The sequence below is a fragment of the Choristoneura fumiferana genome, chromosome 20 (genome assembly GCF_025370935.1).
Source record: "Choristoneura fumiferana chromosome 20, NRCan_CFum_1, whole genome shotgun sequence".
NCBI lineage: Eukaryota > Metazoa > Arthropoda > Insecta > Lepidoptera > Tortricidae > Choristoneura > Choristoneura fumiferana.
Window position 1 is genome coordinate 2,588,361 of NC_133491.1, and position 25,070 is coordinate 2,613,430.

General features: G+C 39.3%; 1 protein-coding gene across 3 annotated transcripts in view; it reads left to right on the forward strand.

Annotated features, from left to right (window-relative positions):
* LOC141439176 (neural cell adhesion molecule 1-like) overlaps positions 1-25,070 on the forward strand; it is a 126,090-nt gene that overhangs the window by 92,345 nt on the left and 8,675 nt on the right. For all 3 annotated transcript variants that reach the window (XM_074103344.1, XM_074103345.1, XM_074103346.1), the window contains exons 7-14: positions 8,846-8,991; positions 9,682-9,829; positions 11,738-11,868; positions 14,401-14,560; positions 15,569-15,730; positions 16,592-16,726; positions 20,824-20,997; positions 23,770-23,919. In XM_074103344.1, coding sequence (XP_073959445.1) covers positions 8,846-8,991; positions 9,682-9,829; positions 11,738-11,868; positions 14,401-14,560; positions 15,569-15,730; positions 16,592-16,726; positions 20,824-20,997; positions 23,770-23,919 — 1,206 coding nt within the window. The remainder of the gene's footprint in view (positions 1-8,845; positions 8,992-9,681; positions 9,830-11,737; positions 11,869-14,400; positions 14,561-15,568; positions 15,731-16,591; positions 16,727-20,823; positions 20,998-23,769; positions 23,920-25,070) is intronic.

The window sequence follows — 25,070 nt, forward strand, 5'->3', positions numbered from 1 at the left end:
TAAAGGTTTGGGTGAAACCAGTTTGATCACGCATCGTTTAGATACTGGAGACGCACAGCCAATCCGGCAACGTTATTACCGGATGTCTCCCGAGAAGCAACGCATTCTCGTTGAACAGGTTGATGAGATGTTAGGTCTTGACGTCATCGAGCCCTGCGAAAGCGCCTGGTCTTCACCCGTTCTCTTAGTTACCAAAAAGAATGGCCAACCACGGTTCTGCCTCGATAGCCGCAAGCTGAACTCGGTAACTCGAAAGGATGCTTACAATTTGCCTTATGTTTCCGAAATATTGGACAATCTTCGCGACGCTCGCTACCTTTCGAGTATCGACTTGTCTAAAGCTTTCTGGCAGATACCGATTGCTGTCGAGGATAGGGACAAAACAGCTTTTTATGTTCCTGGTCGCGGCACTTACCGTTTTAAGAGAACCGCTTTTGGTCTGACCAACGCTCCAGCAACACAACAGCGTCTAGTTGACCTACTTTTTAGGGAATTTGATTTGAAAGTGTTTGCCTATTTAGACGATATCGTTATAATATCGGAGGACTTCGATTCTCATGTATCTCTTCTTCTAAGAGTACTTGATAAGCTTCGTCAGGCAAACCTTACAGTAAATTTAGAAAAGTGTAAATTTTTTAGAGGACAACTTAAATATTTAGGTTACGTCATCGATAGTTACGGGCTGCGTACAGATCCTGAGAAAGTCGAAGCGATCTTAAATTACCCGACACCTAAATGTCGGAAGGACATAAAACGTTTTCTCGGGACCGCCACTTGGTACCGTCGTTTTGTGCCTCAGTTTAGTACCATTGCAGGTCCTCTAAATAAACTTACTTCGAATAAGAAGGGGGGCCCGCCTTTCAAATGGACTCCTGAGGCTGATGCTGCTTTTCACAAGCTTAAGGAGTGCTTGGTTTCTGCTCCCGTACTGTCTTGCCCTGACTACAATATGCCTTTTGAGGTGCATACCGATGCCAGTAACTACGGCGTGGGCGCTATGCTAACCCAAACCGTAGACGGTAAGGAGCACCCAATTGCATATATGAGCAGGTCATTATCAGCGGCGGAGCGAAACTACAGCATTACCGAGCGTGAAACTTTAGCTGTAGTCATCGCTCTTGAGCACTGGAGGTGTTATTTGGAGAATGGAAAGCGCTTCACTGTGTTTACTGATCACAGTGCTTTAAAGTGGTTCCTTTCTCTAACTAACCCCACTGGTCGTCTGGCACGTTGGGGTGTACGATTGTCAGCCTTCAATTTTGAACTTAAGCATCGTCGTGGCGTCGATAACGTCATCCCCGACGCACTTTCAAGAGCTGTTCCAGTGAGTGCCATCAATATATCAAATTCGTACTTAAATACCACAGACAATTGGTACAAAAACATCTACAACTCCTGTTTAACAAAACCTCAAAATTATCCTAATTTTTTCATCAAAAATAATTCTCTTTTTCGGTTGTGTAAGAATAAACATGAGTTAACTTCCGAGTTCTCGTGGAAAGAAGTTGTACCGAGTGAATTTCGTCATGACATAATCAACGAAAATCACTCTGAACCCATGGCTGGCCATCTAGGTGTCTTTAAAACGTACCGTAGGTTAGCGTTAAGATACTTCTGGCCGGGTATGCATCAGGACGTTGTAAAATTTGTCAGTTCTTGTACCAAGTGTCTGTCATACAAACATCAAAACCATCAAGTCTTAGGTGAAATGGGACGCCCTAAGCAATGCTCGCGTCCTTTTCAAATGGTGTCAATTGACCTCATGGGACCTCTCCCAGTTAGTAGGAAACAGAATAATTACATTTTAGTTATAACATGCTGTTTTTCAAAATTTTGCTTAATCTTTCCCATACGTAATGCTACTTCACCTATTATTACCAAAATTCTGGAAGAGAACTTATTCCTCGTGCATGGCGTTCCCCAGACAATTTTTCTTGACAATGGAAGTCAGATGGTGAGTAATGTCACTATAGAACTTTTTAAAAATTACAATATCCCAAATATCTTTTACACCCCTAAATATACACCACAAGTCAACAGCGTTGAGCGCTATAACCGTACAATAATAACCTGTATTTCAACTTTCGTAGAGGAAGACCATAGAACCTGGGACGTCTTTATCCCTAAGGTACAGTTTGCCATAAATAACTCAGTAAATGAGGCAACTGGTTTCACTCCTTCCTTTCTTGTGTTCGGTAGAGAGCTCGTAACCTGTGGCACACATTACGTTGACACAGACCTTGGTGATGAAGTTCTTTTCTTACCACGTGACATTTACGCCGAAAATCTAGGTTGTCTCGCTAAAATTTTCGATCAGGTTCAGTCTAAGTTATGGCATGCTCATGTAAAAAACACGTCGTATTATAATTTGCGTCGTAGGAACGTTGAATTTCAAGTCGGAGATATAGTCATGAAGCGGGCTTACGTCTTAAGCAATAAAGACAAATATTTCAGCAAAAAACTGGCTCCCAAATTCATCAAGTGTCGTGTTATTGAAAAGAAGTCACCTCTAGTATATGTACTTGAAGATATGTCAGGCAAAGGCCTAGGAACATGGCACATTAAAGACATTAAGTTAGTAGGAGCACATCGTTAGTTTACCCTAAATGTGTCTAATTATATCACCTCTTCGTGCAACCACAGTGTTTGTATTGGTTTCTGGTTAATAGTACAACTGGACACCTTTTATGCGTAAGGGCGCGTCGGTATCTTTAGGCAGGTCCAGATACTGCCGTTTTTTTTATAATTGCGAGAAGTAAGCAAGGTAAATTGTTAGGTAATATGCAAGGTAAATGCAAATACGTTAGCGTATGTTGCGCGGATTTTTTTCCAAGGAATAAAATCCTTTCTGCGACGCGCGGGGTAATGTAACGTTGTGACCTCGTTACATACTTTATTTCTTATTTTAATAAAATTATTTACAAATTAATTAATTAATTATAACTATTTTAATTAAAATTTAATCTAACTTAACTTATTAACTAACTGATGTAGAATAATATTTTATCAAATTAATTAATAACTTATTTACAATTATTTTAATTCAAATTTAATCTAATCTAACTTATTAACTAATATAAAAAAAGTCCAATCAAATTATTTACAATTATAAAATAAAATAAACAGAATGCATAATATCTCAATGTAAATAAGTTAACGCTTCTGTTCGCGTATAATCTTTCGCAGCGCGGTTTAATAACCGGTTGCTAATTGAATAGAAGCTGGAAGTGACTTTCACCGCCGCCCCGGGTCAGTCCACGGCGAACAGACAACAGCGACGAGCACGTACCAGCAGCGCACACGGTCATCTATACGTGTCGTCTCGCGCGCTGATACAAAATTTAATTGTCTTAAAAAAATATATATTTTCTAAATAATTAAAAAAAAACATATTTAGTCGTCACGGTGTTTGTGGACGCACCGAATTTAAACCCCGACGTACTTCGGCGGCGCTAATCGCGTACTACCTCGCACCCAATTTTTGGTAAGTGAAAGTGTAGAACGTTTTATCATTGCTAGAATTAGTTTGGCTGTAGGATTCATGTTATTCAATTATTTGCATAATTATTATTTATCATCGCTCATCAATCCAAATCATTATTTAATTGCTGCTAATCGATTATATTCAAATTATTTATTCAATTGTTCTAAATTATTAATTAATTGCTGCTAGTCATTCATTATTACACTATTAATAACATTGATCCAATTCATCTAAATTATCAAGTAATTACTGCTAGTCATTCACTGGTAAATTTGCAAGTCATTGATTTATTATTTTTATGAGGGTAGTTTTATATTCCGTTTCATTGTTTCTTCCTAGGGCTTTATTAATTACGCTTTATGTAACTCCGCTCTGCTTGTGAATACAAACACGCTTTTGTTATGCCGGCTTCCCGTTGCGGTCCCGTATCCAGGGTGTTCACAAGACGAACGGAGGAATCAGGAGCGTTCCTTACACCTGTGTTATTCACAGGGTGCGACTTTTACGATAAGCACACGGCCCTATCATCCCGGCAAGGAGCGAGGGAAGTTCCTCGTCCGCTCCGAGTCGCTTCACCCCCCTCACCGCTGATCGACCGGGGCCCGTCTTCGGCTCGTCGACCAGGCAGGGGAGTACCGGACTACGGAGGAAAACCAGACAGGCCTTTACCCCACGACCCACTCATTGCTCAGAAATTAAATTCAGTTTTGTTTTATGGGACTGTTGAGCCCGAATAATATATTTTTTTGTAGACGTCTTCGTTTGTTTTATTTCATCGAAATTGGCTTAGCCAGAAACGGGAAGCGTCACAATAAATTTAATCAATGGATGGTGAAACAGCTTAGTTAGGGGGTTGAGGTTTTTTTTAAGAGAAAAATTTAAACAGAGACAGATTGTCGCGAAATGGTCCCAACTCAGCATGACTTCGACTTGCAGCCGACGCTGGTCTTCCGTTGAAACCATTTCGCGTGCAATATCAGTATAAAAAAAAACAGTGAAGCTGACAACTATTTCCAATTAAACATAGAATATACATATACCAACAATAATACTTAATATACGATTCAAAAATACTCTTAGTTCATACATGCCGTTTCCAACCAAATCAACTGAAGGTTTATTAGGGGAGGTCTATGTCCAACACTGGACGTCCTGTCACTGATATCATGATGATGTCGTATCTGTGTCTTCCATTGTGTCCTAATTTCACTTAGACACATCTGTGTAGTATCTCAACAAAGTAAACAAACGATTTAGGACAAGGTACGAAAAACATCCAAAAGGCTCGATGGAGCGGAAATACACACATAAACAAACAAAAAGAACATTATTCTGGATATATGGGAGTTTTAAATCTCTTAAGTGGTGGAACGTACGTCTTACAATCGCACGAAATATATGGCGCATTTGGAGCGGGTTTAACTCGATTTTGGATTTTTGAAGCTGGCAATACTTGGGAAGCCGTGGTGGCGTAGTGGTTTGATCTATTCTATGGCCCCTCAAGTAGAGGATTGTCAGTTCGTATCCGGACTCGCACCTCTGGGTTTTTCGATTTAGAAATTCATGTGCAAAATTACATTTGAACTACGAGCTTTACGGTGAAGGAAAGTAATCCATGACATAACAGTGTGTGAAGTTTCCAATCCGCACTGAATGATTGAATGAAATGTATGAATGAAATAAATGAATGAAATTAATGAATGAAATTAATGAATGAAATGAATAAATGAAATGAATGAATGAAATTAATGAATGAAATTAATGCATGAAATGAATGAATGAAATTAATGAATGAAATTAATGAATAAAATTAATGAATGAAATTAATGAATGAAATTAATGAATGAAATTAATGAATGAAATAAATTAATGAATGAAATGAATTAATGAAATTAATGAATGAAATAAATTAATGAATGAAATGAATTAATGAAATAAATGAATGTATGAAATGGATGAATGAATGAATTATTTCTAAAAACATCATAACAATATTACAATATTTACATATTCAATTCAATTCAATTTGATTTCCATAAAATTACATATTGTGGGAGAGAGAGAGAAACATTTATTTACACATATTCGATACACATAAAAATACATTAGATGGAGAGAAAAAAAAATAACATCGAATAGTATAAAGTGGACCCCACTCAGCATATTGTGTTGGATATTAAAAACTATTACATATAGCCTCTTTTTAAATCTAAATCTAATAAACATATATAAACAAAAAACAACAACTGAGGAAACTGGTAGAACATATTTCTTACAACTAATTTAAACTATCATTAATAAAATCATTTATATCATAAAAACATTTACTTAACAAATAAATCCTGAGTCCTCTTTTGAACAATTTAACGCAATTTATGGACTTTAGACTTTAAGTAAGTGGGAAGGCTATTGTACAATTTTACTGTTTGGTTTCTAGTACTATGCTGAACTACTTCTAGGGATAGTGCAATGGATTTAAATAAATCTTTTCTACGAGTGCTTGGTCTATATGCTCTTTCATCTCAAATTTCTCTGGGTGTTTAACAACATCAGTTAATAGGGTTAAAACGTAAAGAGAGTGTACTGTTAGGATATTTAATTTGGTGAAATATTCTCTACAAGATTGCCAGGATGGGATTCGCAGAATAGTTCTTATAGCTCGTTTCTGTGCAACGAATGCCTTTTTGATATTGCATGCGAAACTTTGACCCCAAAATTTAATACTGTATCGAAAGCGTGATTCTACGAGGAAATAATAGACCACGGTAAGTTGTTGTACTGTGAGTTAGTCTCTAAGGCTTCTCAGCGCATAACAAGACGAGCTGATATAACTTTCTAATGCCTTCAGTTCTTCTTTCCAGTTAAGATTGCAGTCAATTTGTACTCCAAGGAATTTGACCCAATCTACCGGCATGATATCCATAGCATCCTTACTCACACTAATAGATTCCGTGTTCCTAGACGTGACTTTATTGTTGAGGTGATTCCAAAAAAGGACCCACGTACGAGTAGGTATGAGCTACTGACAGCCCTAACCCTCTCATTCTCAAAGGACGCCTGTGACCAGCAGCAGGACAAATAATGTAAGGCTGGAATGGTTAGTTGCCATAGTAGTAGATATTTTTATTAGTTCTCCAAAATAGTTTCATGTCAAAATCTTATTTACTTAATTACGAGTATTTGCCTTAAACAAACATGTCTTAATCGAATCCTAACTGCTGGGCACAGTTCTCCTCTCAGAATGAGAGGGCTTGGGCGGTAGTTCCCACACGGGCCCAGTGCGGATTGGGAACTTCACACAAACCAGTGCACTTTGCAGGTTTTGTACAGGTTTCCTTATGATGTTTTCCTTCACCGTAGAGTACGTGGTAAATCTCAAATGTAACTTCGCACGTGAATTAAAAACTCAGAGGTGCGTGCCCGAGATTGAACCCACGATCCACGCTTGAGAGGCCATAGGTTAAACCACTACGCCACCACGGCTTTTTTTTCAGTGGTCAGCTAGCATCACGCCTGTATTCCCAAATGGGGTAGGCAGAGCACACGAAACGTTACGGCTTCGAAGCCACTTTTAGCAATTTTAGGTTTTAAGTTTCACAAAAACGGTACAATAGTGACAGGATGCCAGCCTGTCGCTTACGGTATACCTTAACCTATATCCTTTGTCGCCTCTTACGACATCCACGGAAGAAATGGAGAGGTGTAATTCTAACCCGACACTGCATTGGTTTAAATATACGTAGGTATTTTAATGTCGTACTAATAAAATAATGTCATATTTTAACCACGTAGTTCAAATATGTGCACATGCATCATAATGTAAACTTAGCCATGCAGTGCCATCTCCACACAAGCGATATTAATGGCCCTCTCAGAATACGTCCTTAACTCGATTTGTGTCCTCGTAAGGGGCTTTGCACACAGCGTTTTTTAAACGCGCCGTCGATCAATACAAACGCAATACCACAATACATACTGTTGACTTCTTGGATAGGCTCTGAGTCACGCAACGAGCTAGAGAGCCTGTCGGCTTAGCAAACGGACAAATTAGAATTTTTAAGACACTGCCTATTATTAGGTACGTGTTCAAGCTTATAATCTTATTAATTACCCACAGAAATGGGTTGTTCTCTGAAAAGCTTTATAAATTTCCCAGACACCTAATTAATCTCGGCTAGTTATTCGAGAAGTAATAACCAGTAGGTAAATAAATCAGATTTTCCCTGAAGGCAAACGAACCGCCATGAAAGCCGCGTATTACTTGTAACGCCAATAATCTGTCTTATTTATTACACCAGCCCGTAAATTTGTCCGTGAAAAATATCCTACTATTAATTTTATAAACGCGAAAGTTTGTATGGATGTTTGCTACTCTTTGAGGCTAAAAACTACTCAAGTCAAGTCGAGTCAAAATATTAGGCTATAACAAGCACTTATGAATGTCAAAAAAATCTACCACCGGTTCGGAAAAACCTCTGTTGAGAAGAATCCGGCAAGAAACTCAACGAGGTATACAGTATTATTATATGAAATTATTAAAATTAACAGATTTACAGTATTATTAAATGATATCTAAACCTACATCACAAGTAGGTATTTAATTTAACTCAGTAAGTTCGCTATTTGAAGGGATCGCCAATGCGGATCGGAATTATTTCCAAATATCCCTGTCCATGATATAATCATTAACTTTATAATACGCCTTTGATATTAATGTCTTCTTGACAATAGATCTGAATTTTGTATCCGTTTCATTTATAATATTTTTTGGAATTTTATTATAAAAACGTATGCAATTTCCCAGAAAAGACTTTTTGGTTTTAGCCAGTCTGTAAGATGGAACTTTAAGCTTCCCTGTGTTTCTAGTAGCCTTTGGCTTATCGACGTTAGTGGGAAAATCACATATGTTCTTCCTAACATACATGATTATTACAAAAACATAAAGCGACGTCAGGGTTAGGATACCTGTTTCCTTAAAAAAAGATCTTAAAGATTCACGCGTCTTCAAATTATAAATTGCTCTAATTGCTCTCTTCTGTGAGATAAAAATTTACTGAATGTCTACAATAGATCCCCATAAAATAAGGCCGTACGAAATAATGCTATTAAAGTAAGCAAAATACACCAACCGTGCCGTCGCCACATCGGTTAGCTGCCGTATTTTCCAAACTGCAAAAGCAGCAGAGCTCAATCTACCCGCGATTGCTGTGACGTGAGCATAGATGAGAGTGTGTATACTGGTAAGACGTGAGGTCCTCACTGTAGTTTAGAATCGAGCGTTATTCCTAAAAATACTGTTGATTTTCCAATTCAATAGTTTGACCATTTAACTTTATATTCTAATTCCTGTTGTCTTTGCAGTGCGGCCAACTTCAGTGGTGATCACAGACAAGCCCGGCCAGATGTCGGCAAACAGCGAGGTCACTCTTGTCTGCGTGACGCGCGGCAGCAGGCCTTCTGCTCAGGTCACGTGGTTCAGGGAGAACCGCAGATACACTAGAGGAAAGGTAAGTTTTAGTACCAGAAGATGCAGCTTGGGTAAGCGCCAGTGTTGCCAGACTTGTTATGTCAGAGCGGTATTTTGAAACTTTGGGTGTAAAAAACGTGAGTTTTTTTGTCGAAAGCCGGACAAAGCCTAAATGTAATAAAACGATTTTTTCCCGTTCGGTGTTGAGACCCTTGGTCCTTGGGTCCTAGTGCTCTGAAACTTTGCAAAGAAATCCTGGCACATTATTGGTGGAAACGCACCTTAAAAGCCGTCTGAGGCTAGTGGTTTTTCAGATTTTCATATAAATGTGTAATATCAGAATTACAGGAGCTCAAATGTCGGCAAAAAAAAATGTCAACTTTGCACGCGAATTACAGACTAATAAAGCATTTTTACAAAAATCGAAAAATCACAGGCATAGAAAATATAAAGAATATCTTGATTGTAAAATATCATTGATTTCTGTGCTATACTTTTCGTGTAAGTAATATGAGGACAACGAAACCCAAAATTCAACCGCCTGAATCTTGAAAAGCCTACAGCTATCTCGATATAAATTACGGACGTCGTTGCGGAGGGCATGGGGGGGACGGCTGCGAGCGCTTATGTCACGAGCGATAAAGACAGCAATATCCCAAACGAATAAATAACGCGGCCGCGCGGCCGGCAGGGAAACTTCTCTTGAAAGCTCAAATGTTTGTTTTAACAGCAGACCGAGTACACGAACGACACGACGACGGTGAGTCGTCTGACGATCGTGCCGCAGCCGGACGACGACGGCGCGACGATGCGGTGCCGTGCAGACAACGCCATCTTACGCGCCGTGCTCGAGGACTCATTCAGGATGAGTGTTGTTTGTTAGTGGTTTTTTTGCAAGCTTTTATTTAGTTTCACCTGTCCCGTTGTCTGTCTGTCTGTAAAATCGAATCTTACAAGTTAAATTTGACCAACTTTGAGTAGTCAGATTGACTTGAAATTTGGAATACTTATGTAAATTGCGTGACAATACAATAATCTGGTACTGACGTCCTGGTAGTTCAGCCAGGATCGTCTCTGCAGGACGGAACTCTTCAACGGATAATGGTATTGACTTGAAATTTAGTATGCAAATGTAATTTGGGTGACAATGCAAACAAAGTTGACAAAAAGTACAGTCAGCAAAAAAATCTTGTATTTAAAATGAGATTTTTACCAAAAACTTGTTACACTTTTTTATACTTACTTGTGTAAAGAAATACTCAAAATCAATGGGTACGTTTGGGCCAAGTACGATGCGGACGGGTCTTGAGTAAGTAGTTTTTATTTTATTATTATTTTTTCCTTTTTTTTCGTTAATTTTTTGGATATTTTGTATTTTTTTATTGTATAATTTGTTTTTCTAGTGTTATTTATTATTATTTAATTAATTTTGATTTTTTGCGATTAGATAGATAAAATAAATTATTTTAATTAAAATCATTTATTCTGCAACAGGCCCTTTTAAACGTATTTTTTTAAACTACCAGCGCTTTTGTAAAGACTATCATTGCCAAGAAACTACATAAGTATGTAAATTACAGTAAAGAATTAGAGAAAAACACATAAAACATTCATATCATAAGTGCTTGTTATAGCCTAAATTGAATAAAGATATTTTGACTTTGACAACGACGGCACCAAACGCATTTTAAGATTCCGTTTCAAAAATGTAAAAACGATTTTTGAAAATCAACGTATGAAATGAATTTGACAAAATGAAAACAAACCTAAAGTTCTCAGGGGTGCTTTAGGCCTAGTCAAACTATCTCCAACATCTTAGTGACCGTATTTATTACGATAAACATGACTTGCTGGAAGGCAAGAATATTCCGGCTGAAACAATCCCAAACATATTAAACCCGTGTACATCTCAAGGAAACATGGGTCTGCCATGAAACAAACAATAAAAGATACTAAACATCAGTAAGGGACAACAATAAAGCCTTAAGTATGTATAAATGCCTTGAAACAATCCGCAGCCAAAAATAATCTTTGCCTTCCCAAGACTAAGACTTATTTTCGCTCAGTCAGTTCTGTATTGGACCAGGCCGTGAGCCGTGAGTTAGAGCCAATCAATTTTAAACTTTGTTCTGACTGTCATATGATCTCAATTTCAGAAGTTTGGACGTGAGTAGTTTTTATTAAGCTCTTCTTTCTACTTTGAACTTTAAGCCGCTACTTAAAAGGTCGGTTTTTCTAAAGTCCGACTAAGTCTAAGGCTACTGGGGGTCAATTCTTAATATCTAAAAGATTAGGTATATTTTTTGATGTTTTCAATTTTATGGTTGACATAATAAAATATAAGTTTTAATTTCAGAATAACATTACATTGATGACATGAATAAAGTATTTCATTATAATTTAAAATAAACTAATTTAAAATTATTACTAAAACTAAAACAAACTAAGAAATAAACTATAGGTAAGTACTTACTAGATTTTTTTTTAAGTATCCCGCCCACCCCTCCGGCATGGATCCAAAGATGCTGGCAGCATTTCCTCGCTGTATAGCAATGCTGGTACATTGTGCGAAGAAGCGTACATACGACATACATACGAGTACCTCGTCGAGTTTCTTTATATTTTATGATATTTATAAGTGCTTGTCATAGCCTAAATTGAATAAAAATATTTTGACTTTGACTTTAAATTTGAACAATATCCATATCGAACGCCTTAAGAATTCACACCCTGGCCGCTCAAGCTAATACCGACTCTACCTACTTACTAACAAGGTTAATTTTCAGATAAGCCGGTGCTGGCCATGTCGCTCGGTAGCACGCTTAACGCAAACGACATAAAGGAGGGAGACGACGTATACTTCGAATGCAACATCAGAGCCAACCCGAAGGAATATCGCATTTCCTGGTACCATAACGTGAGTGAGTCACAAGTTTGAAATATCGCTATGAAACTTTACGTGATGTGGTAGAAGTATTAAAACACAAGTTGTCTTGAACCTTCCCTTCAGGTGGTAGGACCTTGTGCAAGGTCCGCCCGGATTGCTACCACCATCTTGCTCGCTAATCCTGCCGTGAAGCAGCAGTGCTTGCATTGTTGTGTTTCGGCGTGGAGAGTAAGACAGCCGGTGAAATTACGGGCACGTGAGGTATCCCATCTTAGGCCTCTAGGTTGGCAACGCGTCTGCAATACCCCTGGTGTTGCAGATGTTTATGGGCGGTGGTGATCTCTTACCATCAGGAGACCCACTTGCTCGTTTGCCATCCAGTCATATAAAAAAAAAAAAAAAAAAATGACACTGAAAAAAAAAACAGAAATTTTAAAATGATCAGAAATGGTGGTGTGAACTGTAGGTTTAGTAAGATTTGTTTATAGCAATACTGAACAATTAATAGATTTAGGGGCTGTTTCACCAACCATTGATTTGTGTTAACTGGCGGTTAGGTGTGATGCCGTCTCTAATGTTTTGTTCGAAAAGACGAAGACGGCATCACATTTAACCGTCGGTAACCGCTAATCAATGGATGGTGAAACAGCCCCTTAGAGAAAAAGAGTTATGACAAACAATACGTTATGACTTTTAAGACAAACATTTCAGTATATGACAAAGATTACATTATGACTTATGACTGAACAAATTATGCGAACCGATTTCAATCTAACCGAGCAGTTTTCAACGGGATCATGTTTTTCATTGCTAACTCTAGCGTTTTTGAACAGCTCCCCTGGAAAAAAAAATTACGTCAAAATTCAACTAAAGTACCGATAATATTATATCGAGGGTATTCTGGCAAAATAGAATGTGCAAAATTAAAAAATAAATAGTTACAAACAAAGGCATACTCAATTTTTTCTACTTTATTTATCTAGCAAAACCGTATAAGTATTGTTTTTATCTGGTTCTGCCAGAATACCCTCGATATACCCGTAGTTCATGCTAATTTTAATAAATAGGGCACAGGGCCTTTGACGGTGGATTTTGGTGTAGGTAGGTGCATACTTTTCAAGATCTTAATCGAATTTGACTGTCAGTTTACAGTTACATAAGCTTTCAAATTCGAATATTAACTAAATTGCACCCATGTAAAAGCTACTTTTATTAACTTAGCCAAAAGCCACTGTGAAACATGTACAAGTGGCAATTTGTCCTCCGAACCGTTTAAGCCATTCGCGCGAACAATTTACATATTTTACTTCGCAAACTATCCCCTTGAAACTGCCGCGTTTTTGTATACTTTTTGAAAGGAAAAACAATGAAAAAATACTATGTGATTAGTACTCGTAATGGTATATAGTACTCGTAGATATACAAGGTGTTAGTTAAATAATTGGAAACCTGAAAGTAGTCTGTTTACAATCGAGAGGAAGATCGATTAACCCCTCGTAGGTATGCTTATAGAAGACACGGATCCAAAAGATTTTTGTATTTTTTTTAAATCAGCAGAATTGGTGCTTATTAAAACAGATTAGACTAGAATTCAGTACTTATTTAGTTCCCGCTTACGAGGGGTTAAAGGTTACAAAATAAACAAGAGAGTTTTTGCGAGCATTGTAGGGAGCATCCTAGCGAACAAAACAAGCGGATCTCCGCGAAAGTGGCATACTTTGAATTTTTAGCCGAGTAACTCATCATCATCATCATCCCAGCCTATATACGTCCCACTGCTGGGCACAGGCCTCCTCTCAGAACAAGAGGGCTTGGGCCATAGTTCCCACGCGGGCCCAGTGCGGATTGGGAACTTCACACACACCATTGAATTGCTTCGCAGATTTGTGCAGGTTTCCTCACGATGTTTTCCTTCACCGCAAAGCTCGTGGTAAATTTCAAATGTAATTCCGCACATGAATTTCGAAAAACTCAGAGGTGCGAGCCGGGGTTTGAACCCACGACCCTCTGCTTGAGAGGCGATAGGTCAAACCACTAGGCCACCACGGCTTTTTTCTTTTTTTTTAAAAGCCGTGGCCGAGTAACTATCAATAATAAAATATTTGACGAATATTTACTAGAGCTTTCCCTAGAATGATTATGTATGTTTGTAGCAATGATTGGCTCTATGCTTGGCTCGTTCGTAATTCAGTTTGACAAAGGAATTTAAAAAATGAACTGAATCAATTACTTTGCTCATCCACGACCTTATTATAGCTACGTTTATCCAACAAGGACGTTCATGCAGTTCCTCCACCTCCACACTGTAAGAACACACACAAATCACACAAACCCATCTATCACCTCCACCACACTACACTGACGCTTTTCAAACTCAACCAGAGCTCATCTTCAGAGCAACGCCGTGCTACCACATGTTACACTGCATGATCATGTTATACTGCATGATATTATAAAGGTCGCGGGTGGGCAAAGTAATCTTTTCAGTTCATTGATGATATATGGCAAAGTAAAACGCCTGATTCAATTTTTTTCCCCTGTTTCATAAGCAAATCTCCGCAGGACCAGCAGGTGAACCAGAACATGTCTTCTGGGGTCATCTTCAGCACCAAGTCCCTGGTGCTTCAGGGGGTAACGAGGCGGGACGGCGGCCTGTACACCTGCAGCGCTGCCAACCAGATCGGCGAGTCGACCAGCCAGGCGGTGTATCTTAGAGTACAGTGTAAGTTCATCAAATCATTGTTCTTCTAGGTCGCTACAATCTTGATAAAGTGGTAACCTTATGTTGAGGATCAGTTGTGAACCTTTATGACAACTTTCTTGGTAAAATAGTGTAGTATTTCCCCCTTGCTTTCCACACCGCAGTGCTGGAGTCCGGAGCTCGTAGTTGATAATAAAGAGCGCTGTTGCTTCTCTCACATCAGGTCCTTTAGTCGCCATTCACGATACCACGGCAACAAATGGGTTGGTCCTTTTCTAAAACCGGGCACGGTACGGACGAATTTCAAAGATCCAGAGAAATTGTAATCTAATTTTGGACACTACACAATCCTGAACAACACGGTCAAGTTGAAAGACTGAACAGAACTATACGAATTTCAAAGATAGTAGTACCAGAGAAATTGTAATCTAATTTTGGACACTACACAATCCTGAACAACACGGTCAAGTTGAAAGACTGAACAGAACTATACTGACGAATAATGTCTCACAAGGCTTACACTCTTGACACAGTAGTTGTTGGTTGAGGATCAGTAGTAAACCTTCATGACGACTTTTTTGGGGAAATAGTGTGGTGGTTTCCCCCTTGCCTTCCACAGTGTTGTGCTGGAGTCCGGAGTTCGTATATAGCAATAGCGAGCGCCGCTGACCATTTTCACATCAGGTCCCTAAAAATGGATTCGCTTCCGTCCTCTTTTTTCCAAATAATGCGATTTTGGGCTATTCAAGATCAGAGTAAGTAAGTTTTAATAGTAAGTTTGACCAGTAAGTTGCATCTTCGGCCTCACTTACCATCAGCATCAGCTGATAAGGAGTCGAAGCGGTCGCCATGGCCAAAATCGGTCGGATGATCGTCATCATCAGCTGAGATAGAAGTCAACCAATCCATAAGCCAATCTATGACTGTTTAAGTATAACTTATTTTTGATGCAAACCATCGATCTCTAGACTATCAAAAGTCCGCTGACACTGCTGAAGAAGCATCTTAACCCTGTCTTCCCATTGGCAGACACGCCAGTGTGCGCGCAGCCGTCCCCGCTCCTGATTGGCGCGCGCCTGGACGAGCCGTTGCGCGTGCGCTGCACTGTCAGCGCGGACCCAGCTGACGTCACCTTCTCCTGGCAGTTCAACAACAGTGGGGAGAGCTTCCAAGTGTCACCTGCTAGATACGGTAATAAACTAACATGTCATACTTATCTCACTCACGACACTTATCTTAGACAATTTCGTCACTACTTTAAAAAGAGCTGTCTGTTCATAGCCGCGAAAGTAGATAACGGAGCGGAGCGAGAAAGTGATGCGGAGTTGAATTCCGGAGGCATGGAGCTAGATAGCGGGGCGGAGCCAAAAAGTAATGCGGAGCGGAGTTGCGGATTGTTTTTATATCCGCGGTGCTTCCCCCCGCGTTTTCCGCCCCGCTCTCCCGCTACTCTTCCTCGCTCCGCTTCCCGGTTTTGGATGAATTTCTAAGCTAGTCCACTGAACCTCTAGCTCCCTGTCCACTGAAGAGTGTAGTTTTTTTAGGTGGTTTTTATCTCGCTCACCGCGCCACTGTCTCGCTATGCTCCGGTATTTTGATGCCGTTGCATGCGACATGAAAAGGAGTCAAAAAGGTTTTTTTATTTGTGTCTAGCTTTGATTCTTGTGGATATTTTGTGTCGAAGAAATACCTATTTTGTGAAAAATTCGTAGTTACGTAATGATTTGAGTTATGTTATGTATGGTACATTAAACAGAGAGTTGTTGGTTCGAACTCCAAGATAGAACATCCATTATATTATGTGTGTGTGTGTGTGTGTGTGTGTGTGTGTGTGATTGTTACTCCTTCACCCTAAAATGTCTTGACGCATTTTGATGAAATTTGGTACCGTTGGGTTTAGTTGTTCTTAACACATCCTCAATGAAGATCACGATATGAATGTTTGGAATTCCCAGGGGAATCCTGTCTGGCATTTTTTTTCGTTTAAAAATCTACTATCCGTTTAACTAACTGTCTTAAGTTAGTCTACTCTAGCTAACCAATTTGTCGCAGTATCTACGGGCGGGACAGCTAGCGAGTTGCGCTACCGGGCGGCAAGCGAACGCGACTACGGTGCGCTGCTGTGTCGCGCGACCAACGCGGTCGGACGACAGAAGAGACCGTGCGTCTTCCAGATAGTGCCCGCCGGTACGTAGTTAATCTTAAAAGTCGGTTCGCGCCACGACAGAGACAAGCGACCGAGACAGGAGACCGCGACCGGAGACCACGACCGTCACTTGACGTGAGGCAATGTATAAATGACAGTTCGCGAGCGAGACACAGACAGGAGACAGCGAGACGGTCGCTGCCCCGGACAAGTAGTGTCTCGTGTCTCCGGTCTCGATCGCTTGTCTCTGTCGTGGCGCGAACCACCACCTTAATTAAGGCAACACATTGTTACGCTACCGGGCGGCCAGGGAACGCGACTACGGCGCGCTGCTGTGTCGCACGACCAACGCGGTCGGACGACAGAAGAGACCGTGTGTCTTCCATATAATGCCGGCCGGTATGTGTTAATCTTAAGGTAACACATTGTTATACTACCGGGTGGCCAAGAAACGCGACTACAGCGCGCTGCTGTGCCGCACGACCAACGCGTAATTAATCCTAAGAAGGACAACACATTGCCTCCACATCTCTCCACACTGCCTGATACTACCCGGTACACTTGACATATTGTTAAAGGCCATCTTGTCAAACTATACCGAAACTTGACAAGTGACATTGACGTGACAAATAAGAAAAAGTTTTTATTTAATCTTCTTTTGCTAAATATGCGCTTGAGTAACAGATTTTTAGAAAACGTCATAAATTATGATTTTTACTCTGTTTTACTGTGCATCATTTATTTTCTTAATTCTTGATTATCTTTTAAACAGTAAGAGTTAGGGCACTAGTGTCTTGGAGAAAGTAACTTTACTTGACCTGTTGAATGTTCCTTTGAAGGTAACGGAAATCAAAAATCACACGTTGTATAGACATCACAGCAGTGAGCAGTCCTAGCTCAAGCCTACTACCACTTACTACTAATATACTGCCTGGATCATATCTACTTATCCAGTTCATCAGTTAGATTATCAAAAAATATTGGCCATTTGATTGTTTTTTTTTTTATTTAATACAAAACTGACGGAATTATGCTTTGCCTATTATATCTTTGAAAATAATATTTAATCAACCTTGCTCAACTATCAACTGACATGTTCCAGATTAACTTAATTTTAAATGAAACATAATAAAACGAGATTGTGAACTTTGCGGAACTCACGTTAAATTCGTAACAGGTGTTTTTGTTCCCATTTGTAAATTATATAGGTACGGAAGCGAATTTAAACTTCATCCGTAATATGAATAATGACATTTATTAAATCAGTTAAGCGTACGGGGGGGGGGAGGATGAAGTGGCAGTGGGCTGGTCATATAAAAAAAAAAAAAAAAAAAAAAAAAAAAAAAAAAAAATCTGTCGAAGAACCGACAACCGCTGGAGAAAACGAGTTCTTAAGACAGTGGAGACCGCGTCTCGGCAAACGGCCGGGCCAGGTGAAGTGACAATCTGCGAAAGGATGCTAGTAGAAGCTGGGTGCTTATAAAAAAAAAACATATTCGCTGATCCGCCAAAAAATACCCGTGTACTTTTCTTTTCATAGGAACGCTGTTTATACTGCTTTCAAATTTTTTCATCACACTTGCTCGTAAACAGGGTCGTAACATGCAGGCTACCTTGCTTGCAACCCCCCAAAAAAAACCCTCGACCTTAATGTGCTTGTCATGAAGCCCGTGGTCGGTAAATGAGTCATTGCGCGTACAAATTTTCTTGTCATGAAGCCCAAGATCGGTAAATGAGTCAGTGCCCGTACTGATGCTGCTGCGCGCGCTGCTGCAGTACCACATGCACACGCACGTTGCGGCGCATGCTGCGGGAGGGGGAGGGCAGCGCTGCCAAGAGCGCAGCCCAAGTTATCGCCAATATTTGGAACAATTATAATTTTTCTTTTAGAAATAAAAAAAATACTCGCAAATGTGATGAAAAACATTGTATGTCGCACGGGCGGTACTAGAATTACGAACATCGACTCATTAAAGCCCTCAGTCTTCGACTTCGGGCTTCTAATAGACTCTCGTTCGTAATTCCTTATTTACCGCCCTTAAGACACAATGTACTATTACGGCGCTCTAAATACGCGCTGACTCTCACTGGTCAACTTTTTACAAGATAAAATGAAATACTTGACAACTTTTAGAGAGGCTTTGAAACTTAATTAAGTAGGCCAAATAAACTAAACATCGACATAAACAATCTACATCAACAAAAACCCAAACACCATCAATCAGATACACATCAGACACGATCGGAAATCACCGCTGTAAATTAATATTAGAAAGCTAATTAAAACATTCTCGCGTTGAATCTCGAATATTTGCAGGTTTAAAATACGAGCGAAGTTTCAGAACGTCGCAATCGTGCCGCCAGCCAATATGGAGCTGGTAACGAGAAAACTTATATCGTGGAACTTCGCACTTACCCATTCGGTTTTTGAACGTACGGCCATTTTTTGCGAGCGTTTTTTAAATTCCCGCCCGAACGCCTCTCGACAAAATGGCGGTGTTTTAGGGGCCGTTGGGAAAAATGGCTGGATAGTGAACTAGCCCTTCCTTTTGGAATTCCGTTGTTGAATGGCAAAAAAGGATCGCTTATACCTAAAGTTTTATAAAATGGTAAAATAAATTCTGAAAAATAAAAATACGTTTCTTTGGATAGATGTATCATAAGTACCTACCAATAGCAAATTTGCGGAAATCATTTTTCGATTCAGGGATTAGTTGGCGAAATAAGTTATGAAGTACATGTTCAATTTTTTTTAATAGAGTAGGTACTCCCATATAGACGCCAAGTAGGGATGATATTTTTTTACATGATATGGGCTTTCAGTCTTTCTTTATTATTGGGAGGTTGTGAATACGATTTTTCGATCCACCCCACCCTCTAAAAGCTAAACTGTTAGCATTTTGAACATGAAACTACCATGAGACTCACTCATATTAAATAATGTTCTTACGTATTAAGTACCCACGTACCCACCTCCTAAAAGGAAGGGCTACGGATTAGCCCGAAAAATTTCGAGCTAAACTCGATTTAAGACGTGAGTTATCCTGGCCAATATATTTAATATGCTAAACTGTTATTTTGAAAAATAGGAAAAAAAACATGATGGTAATACGTTTACCATATTTACAAGGAACATTATAATTGCTAAATTTACTTGAGAATTACTTGTATTTTAAGAGTAAATAGCAGCCTAAGGTAAAATATATTTACCTAAACTTATAAGATTCCGAAGGTATAAAATACAAAATCCTTAGAAAAACATTATTTGTTTTTTTTTCGTAACGGCTATGGAACCCTATCTTGGACGTGTCCGATGCTCTTGGCCGCTTTTCACCAGCACCGGTAGCCTGTTTTCGTCGCCGAAACGTGCGCGGGCGATTGGAGCGCAGTTCCAGTAATAAATTCATTCGAATTAATTTTTCCGATATAACTGCACGTTAATAGGAGCTTGCATTTCCACGCTGTTGGATAAAATCTACGCTTTCATATTTCCGATTATTTATTCAGTGAAGCATTAAAATTTTTGTTCGTCGTTTATTTACTAATTGGATGTTGCGAGGTACGCCGACTCTGTATGATTAAATCATTTGAACTACATTTAAATGTGGATTCTTTTTAACATTAGATAGCATTTAGATCCGGTATTTGAATTAGATTTTGGTGGAATTTCGAAAAATTCTCGTGGAAATTCTCAAAATTACAACGTCGTCTCATATACGTTGCATGAAAAACACCCGCGCCAAATGTCATGTCTCTAAAATTAACGGTTAGCTAATTTCGGGATTGGGAAAAAGATTCAAAATAGAAAGCTGGTGCTCAACATATACGCTTAGATCAAATTCATGAAATAAGCATTGGTGTGGCAGAACTTGATTAAACTGTGGCGTCATCAATCAAAAATATATAGTTTCTATAGTTGATTTAAAAAAGTAGCAATTTAGGTATAAAATATAACAAAATTATCAATATTGGCTTTTACCACAGAATAAGTAATAGTACAAGTACTTCTATTGACTTTTTGATGCAATAAAATAATAAAATGCATTTGAATCCCAAATCCCAATCTTAGGCAATCCCAATTGTAAACACGGAGCTCGTTCCAGTCTCTAGCATACTAAAGTTCTTTTCAACCTCCCAGCACGCCCCTCTCCTCCTCGGAACTGCACCGCCACCAGGGTCATGAGGAACGGGGACGTTCTCCTTGCGGTCCGGTGTCTGGCCGGGTACGACGGGGGGCTGAGCCAAAGGTTCACGCTGGATGCTTTGGGGGACAACGGGAGAGTGCTGGCTAACACCACAGCATCACATTTTGGTAAGCAACCGATTTGATTTACTCGTAAGATTGGGTATGTATTATAATACCGAAAGATCATAATACCTACAGTTTACAGTTGAATTGTCGACGTTTGACACATCGAAATTCAAATACCGAATGTACAAAATACCGATAGCCGATACACCGAAGCTCGAAATATCTATTTTCAAATGACCGAAAGTACAAAATCCCGAAAAGCCTTCGATGTTAGGTGTTTTTTTGTAACAGCAAAGAAAATTATAAATGTCAATCTACCCCCGCTTGAAAAAGTCGGAATGTTGTAATTTAAAAATAGATATAGCATACTTTGGTGTAACGATGGTTTCGGTATTTTGATTTTCGATATATTGACCTGGGATTATTTTATTTGTAGTGATTATGACTGTTCGGCATTATAATTTTTCGGCCTTTCGGGTGTAGGTACAGTGGTGGTCATGTAATTAAGAACGATTTGAAGTTCCAGATTATTTTTAACTAAATCATGTCATGTGTAGTCGTGGTTCCTTCTTAGAAGTAACTAGTTACGTTATGAAACAGCCACATGAATAGAGCAAACGGGATTAAGAATAAAGAATAAAATTGCTGTCATTTTTTTACAAATTTTGTTTTTATTTTCTTTAGTAACAAATTCAAATAGTAATGAAGCTGGACAAATAATTAAGAACGATTTATTGAACTGTTCCAAAGTTTTTTTATTTGAAACTTAGATTAACTAAATCACACTAACGTGAAGTTTGTACACAAAAAAAGCAATGTAATACATTTTAACTAAAATTAATAGTTAGTAGCATGTCCACGGCTTTTTATTACTGCCTTACACCGGCGAGGCATTGAATCTATCAATTTGTGACATTTCGCGAGAGAGATAGAGTTCCATTCTTCTAAGAATACGTCATACAGTTCTCTTAAATTGCCACACTGTCGATTTGAAACCTTTTTCTTGACTTCGCACCAAAGATGCTCTATTGGGTTAAGATCGGGGCTGTTGGCTGGCCAATCTAAGACAGAAACTGATTGCGATGTGAGGAATTCCTTAACGGTACGTGCAGTATGCTTGGGATCATTGTCGTGCTGGAATGTCCAAATAACCGGAAGCACGCCTTCTGCATATGGTAACATTGTTTCTTCCAGTATGTTTTTGTATTGAAATTGATCCATGTTTCCTTCTATCAGCCTAACAGGTCCAACACCATGTCCAGAAAAACATCCCCAAATTTTTACACTTCCCCCGCCATGCTTTAAAGTCACTTTTGTGTACTTTGGGTCGAATGCTTTATTTGGAGGCCGTCTTACATATCGTTTGCCATCAGAACATACCCTATTTATTTTTGTCTCGTCAGAAAAAAGAACGTTTTTCCACTGTCTGACTGTCCAGTTTTCATATCTTCTTGCAAATGCAAGCCGGGCTTGCCTATGACACCGTTTCAACATAGGCACCTTCCTTGCTATCCTTCCGTGCAACTTTTCTTCTACCAAACGCCTTCGAATAGTGCGTGCCGAGATTGCTGAAGGGTTGTTTTCGCCAAAATATTCTTTTCTCAACTCATTAGACCCTTTAAAAGGATTTTGTTTTGCCAAACGAACGATATTTCGATCATCTCGACGAGATGACTTTCTTTGTTTAGGTACACGCGGAACATTTGAAGTAGTTTGATACGTGGCAAAATGCTTTATGGCGTGGAAAACCATAGTTTTTGAACATTGCAGATGATCGGCTATGTGTTTATACGACCAATTCTTGTCGCGAAGTTTTAGTATTACTTCTCTTGTAGATTTATCACAACTTTTATTTTTCCCCATTGTTTTTATATGAAGCAATCGCCTTTAAGACTATTACGGCACTAAATGGCGCCAAAATTATTCGAATAATAACCTAAAACCACAAAGCGGCGGTCCGTTCTCTATTTAAATTTGAATAAAAAATAAACTATTCAGCGTTCTTAATTATATGACCAGCCAGTAAGTAGTAATACTAGGTTTAGATGTAATGTATAAAGTTTATCTATTTATTTTTTAGCCAATTATATGTATAAATGAATTTACCGCTAGTACGGAAAAGTTTTACGATACCGAGAGAAGTACAAAAATATACATGCAGTTAGTAACACTTGTCAGTTTGAAAAAATCTTCTCTATAAAAAATCGTTCTTAATTATATGACCACAACTGTATTTTAATCTTCGGGATTGTAAGTAGTCTTCCGGATTTAGGCTTCCGGTCAAATGTATTTCGGAATTTCATACTTTCGGCCATATATCCATTCGACGTTTTAATATTCGGCCTTCCGTCCATAGGTCTTGTGGAATTCGATCTTTCGTATTTCGGTATTATAATACATACCCGTAAGATTACACTGAAAGTAACCTTGATGTCGGTCGCCTAGCTTCGTAATAACTCGATACTGACTGGGTTGCCTGATTGTTTACCTGTACTCTACATCTTTCATTTGCCTTTTCTTTGCTCGCCTTTTATAGGTAGTTCTCCCTTTTTTCTACCAGAAAATTCCGCACCGCGCTACTGCTATAAATTGACATTATGATATTAAAGAAAGGAGAAGAAAATAAAACAACACTTGTACCTCAGGGAATACACAAATACAACATCCAATAAGTGTTTATGTATGTGCATCTTTTAGAAGTTTCTTTTTAAGTTAAGCAGTCGTGTTTTTCAAAAGTTGTAACAAACTAACACCAGAAAGAGTCCAGTCAAAACACATCTCTTTATGCCAAGATTTTTGAACATCTCCTTAAGCCAAGTTTAATTTCTCTAGATCTTGTGGTATGGTTGAACGTGAGCTGGTCAGAGCTGGAGTCCCTCACGGAAGATGAGGTCCTGGGCGTGGTGGCGAGGAACAGCAAGGGGGCTTCGGAGCCCGCGCTGCTGAGGGAGCTGGTCTTCCGAGATCCTGCTAAGAGAACTGGTGAGTTTTTGATATTGTTCTTAGGGATCATCACCATCATCACTATCACTATTCACTACTGCAGGGCTACTACGACACTCGAAGTTCGTATCCTACCGTCCCTCTCGCTCTCGTATTAAATAGTATAAGTGTCAGAGGGACCGCACGTAGTTCGAGTTTCGTAGTAGTAGCACAGAATAAGTAATAGTACAAGTACAGAAGTTTCACTGCCGTACAAAAGTGACGTTTAGGCATAAGAATCGTGCCTACTGTATGCTTCTCTGTCTATCGCATAACTCGTGTTCACTCGCACGCGTTGAGTCGCACTGAATCGCCTCAACGTTGGGGAGGCCCGGTATGTACTTGTAGCTCGGCGGCGGAATGACCTAGTGACACCCCCCTGGTAGTAGTAGGTAGCCCTGCTGGCCATGGGTTTTCACCAAGGATTATGATGATCGATTTTGAGCTCTCTCTTTCTCTCTTCTAAGTCGCTACACTCTTGACAGAGTGGTCGTAATCGTTGGTTGAACATTAGCAAAACTTCATGATGACTTCCTTGGAAAAATATTGTGGTGCTGCGCAGAGCTGGAGTCCGGAGTAAGTTGGTGCATTGAGACCGCTGCTCCCCGCTCTCACGTTTACATTTTAGACTATCCGCAGACATTGATGGAGCTTTCGGCATTCTTAGGGATGTAAAAAAAATAATGAAAATATTGAATGGTAAAGCAGTAAGATTGGATACATTTTCTAAGTTTTTGTACTAATCTAAAAGCCTCACTCAAAAAAATGGCGACCTCATTGAACTAGGATATAACAAAATGTCAATGTTACTATTGAAATTGGGACACTAAGTAAAAGTGAGTAAAGGCTCTGGCTATCTGGGGGAATGGCAGTGCCAAGCCGAGCAAAACAAAGGCACAGCCATGCCCTATTTTTCTCGAAGCCATTCAGGTTATTTTCAATCTCCTTATTATCCTCCTCATTAATGACAAAATATACTACGATTGGCTCTACATTACAATCACGGTTCGCATGTAGGGGTCATAAAAATTCACAGTGTCACAGCATAGTAAAAGAGGAGAAGTAGGTTCACTAAAACAAAGGTACATACGCACCCGCCGCACGCACACACTGATAATTTAAGGAGGATTAAGTTTTCTGTACTCAAGTCA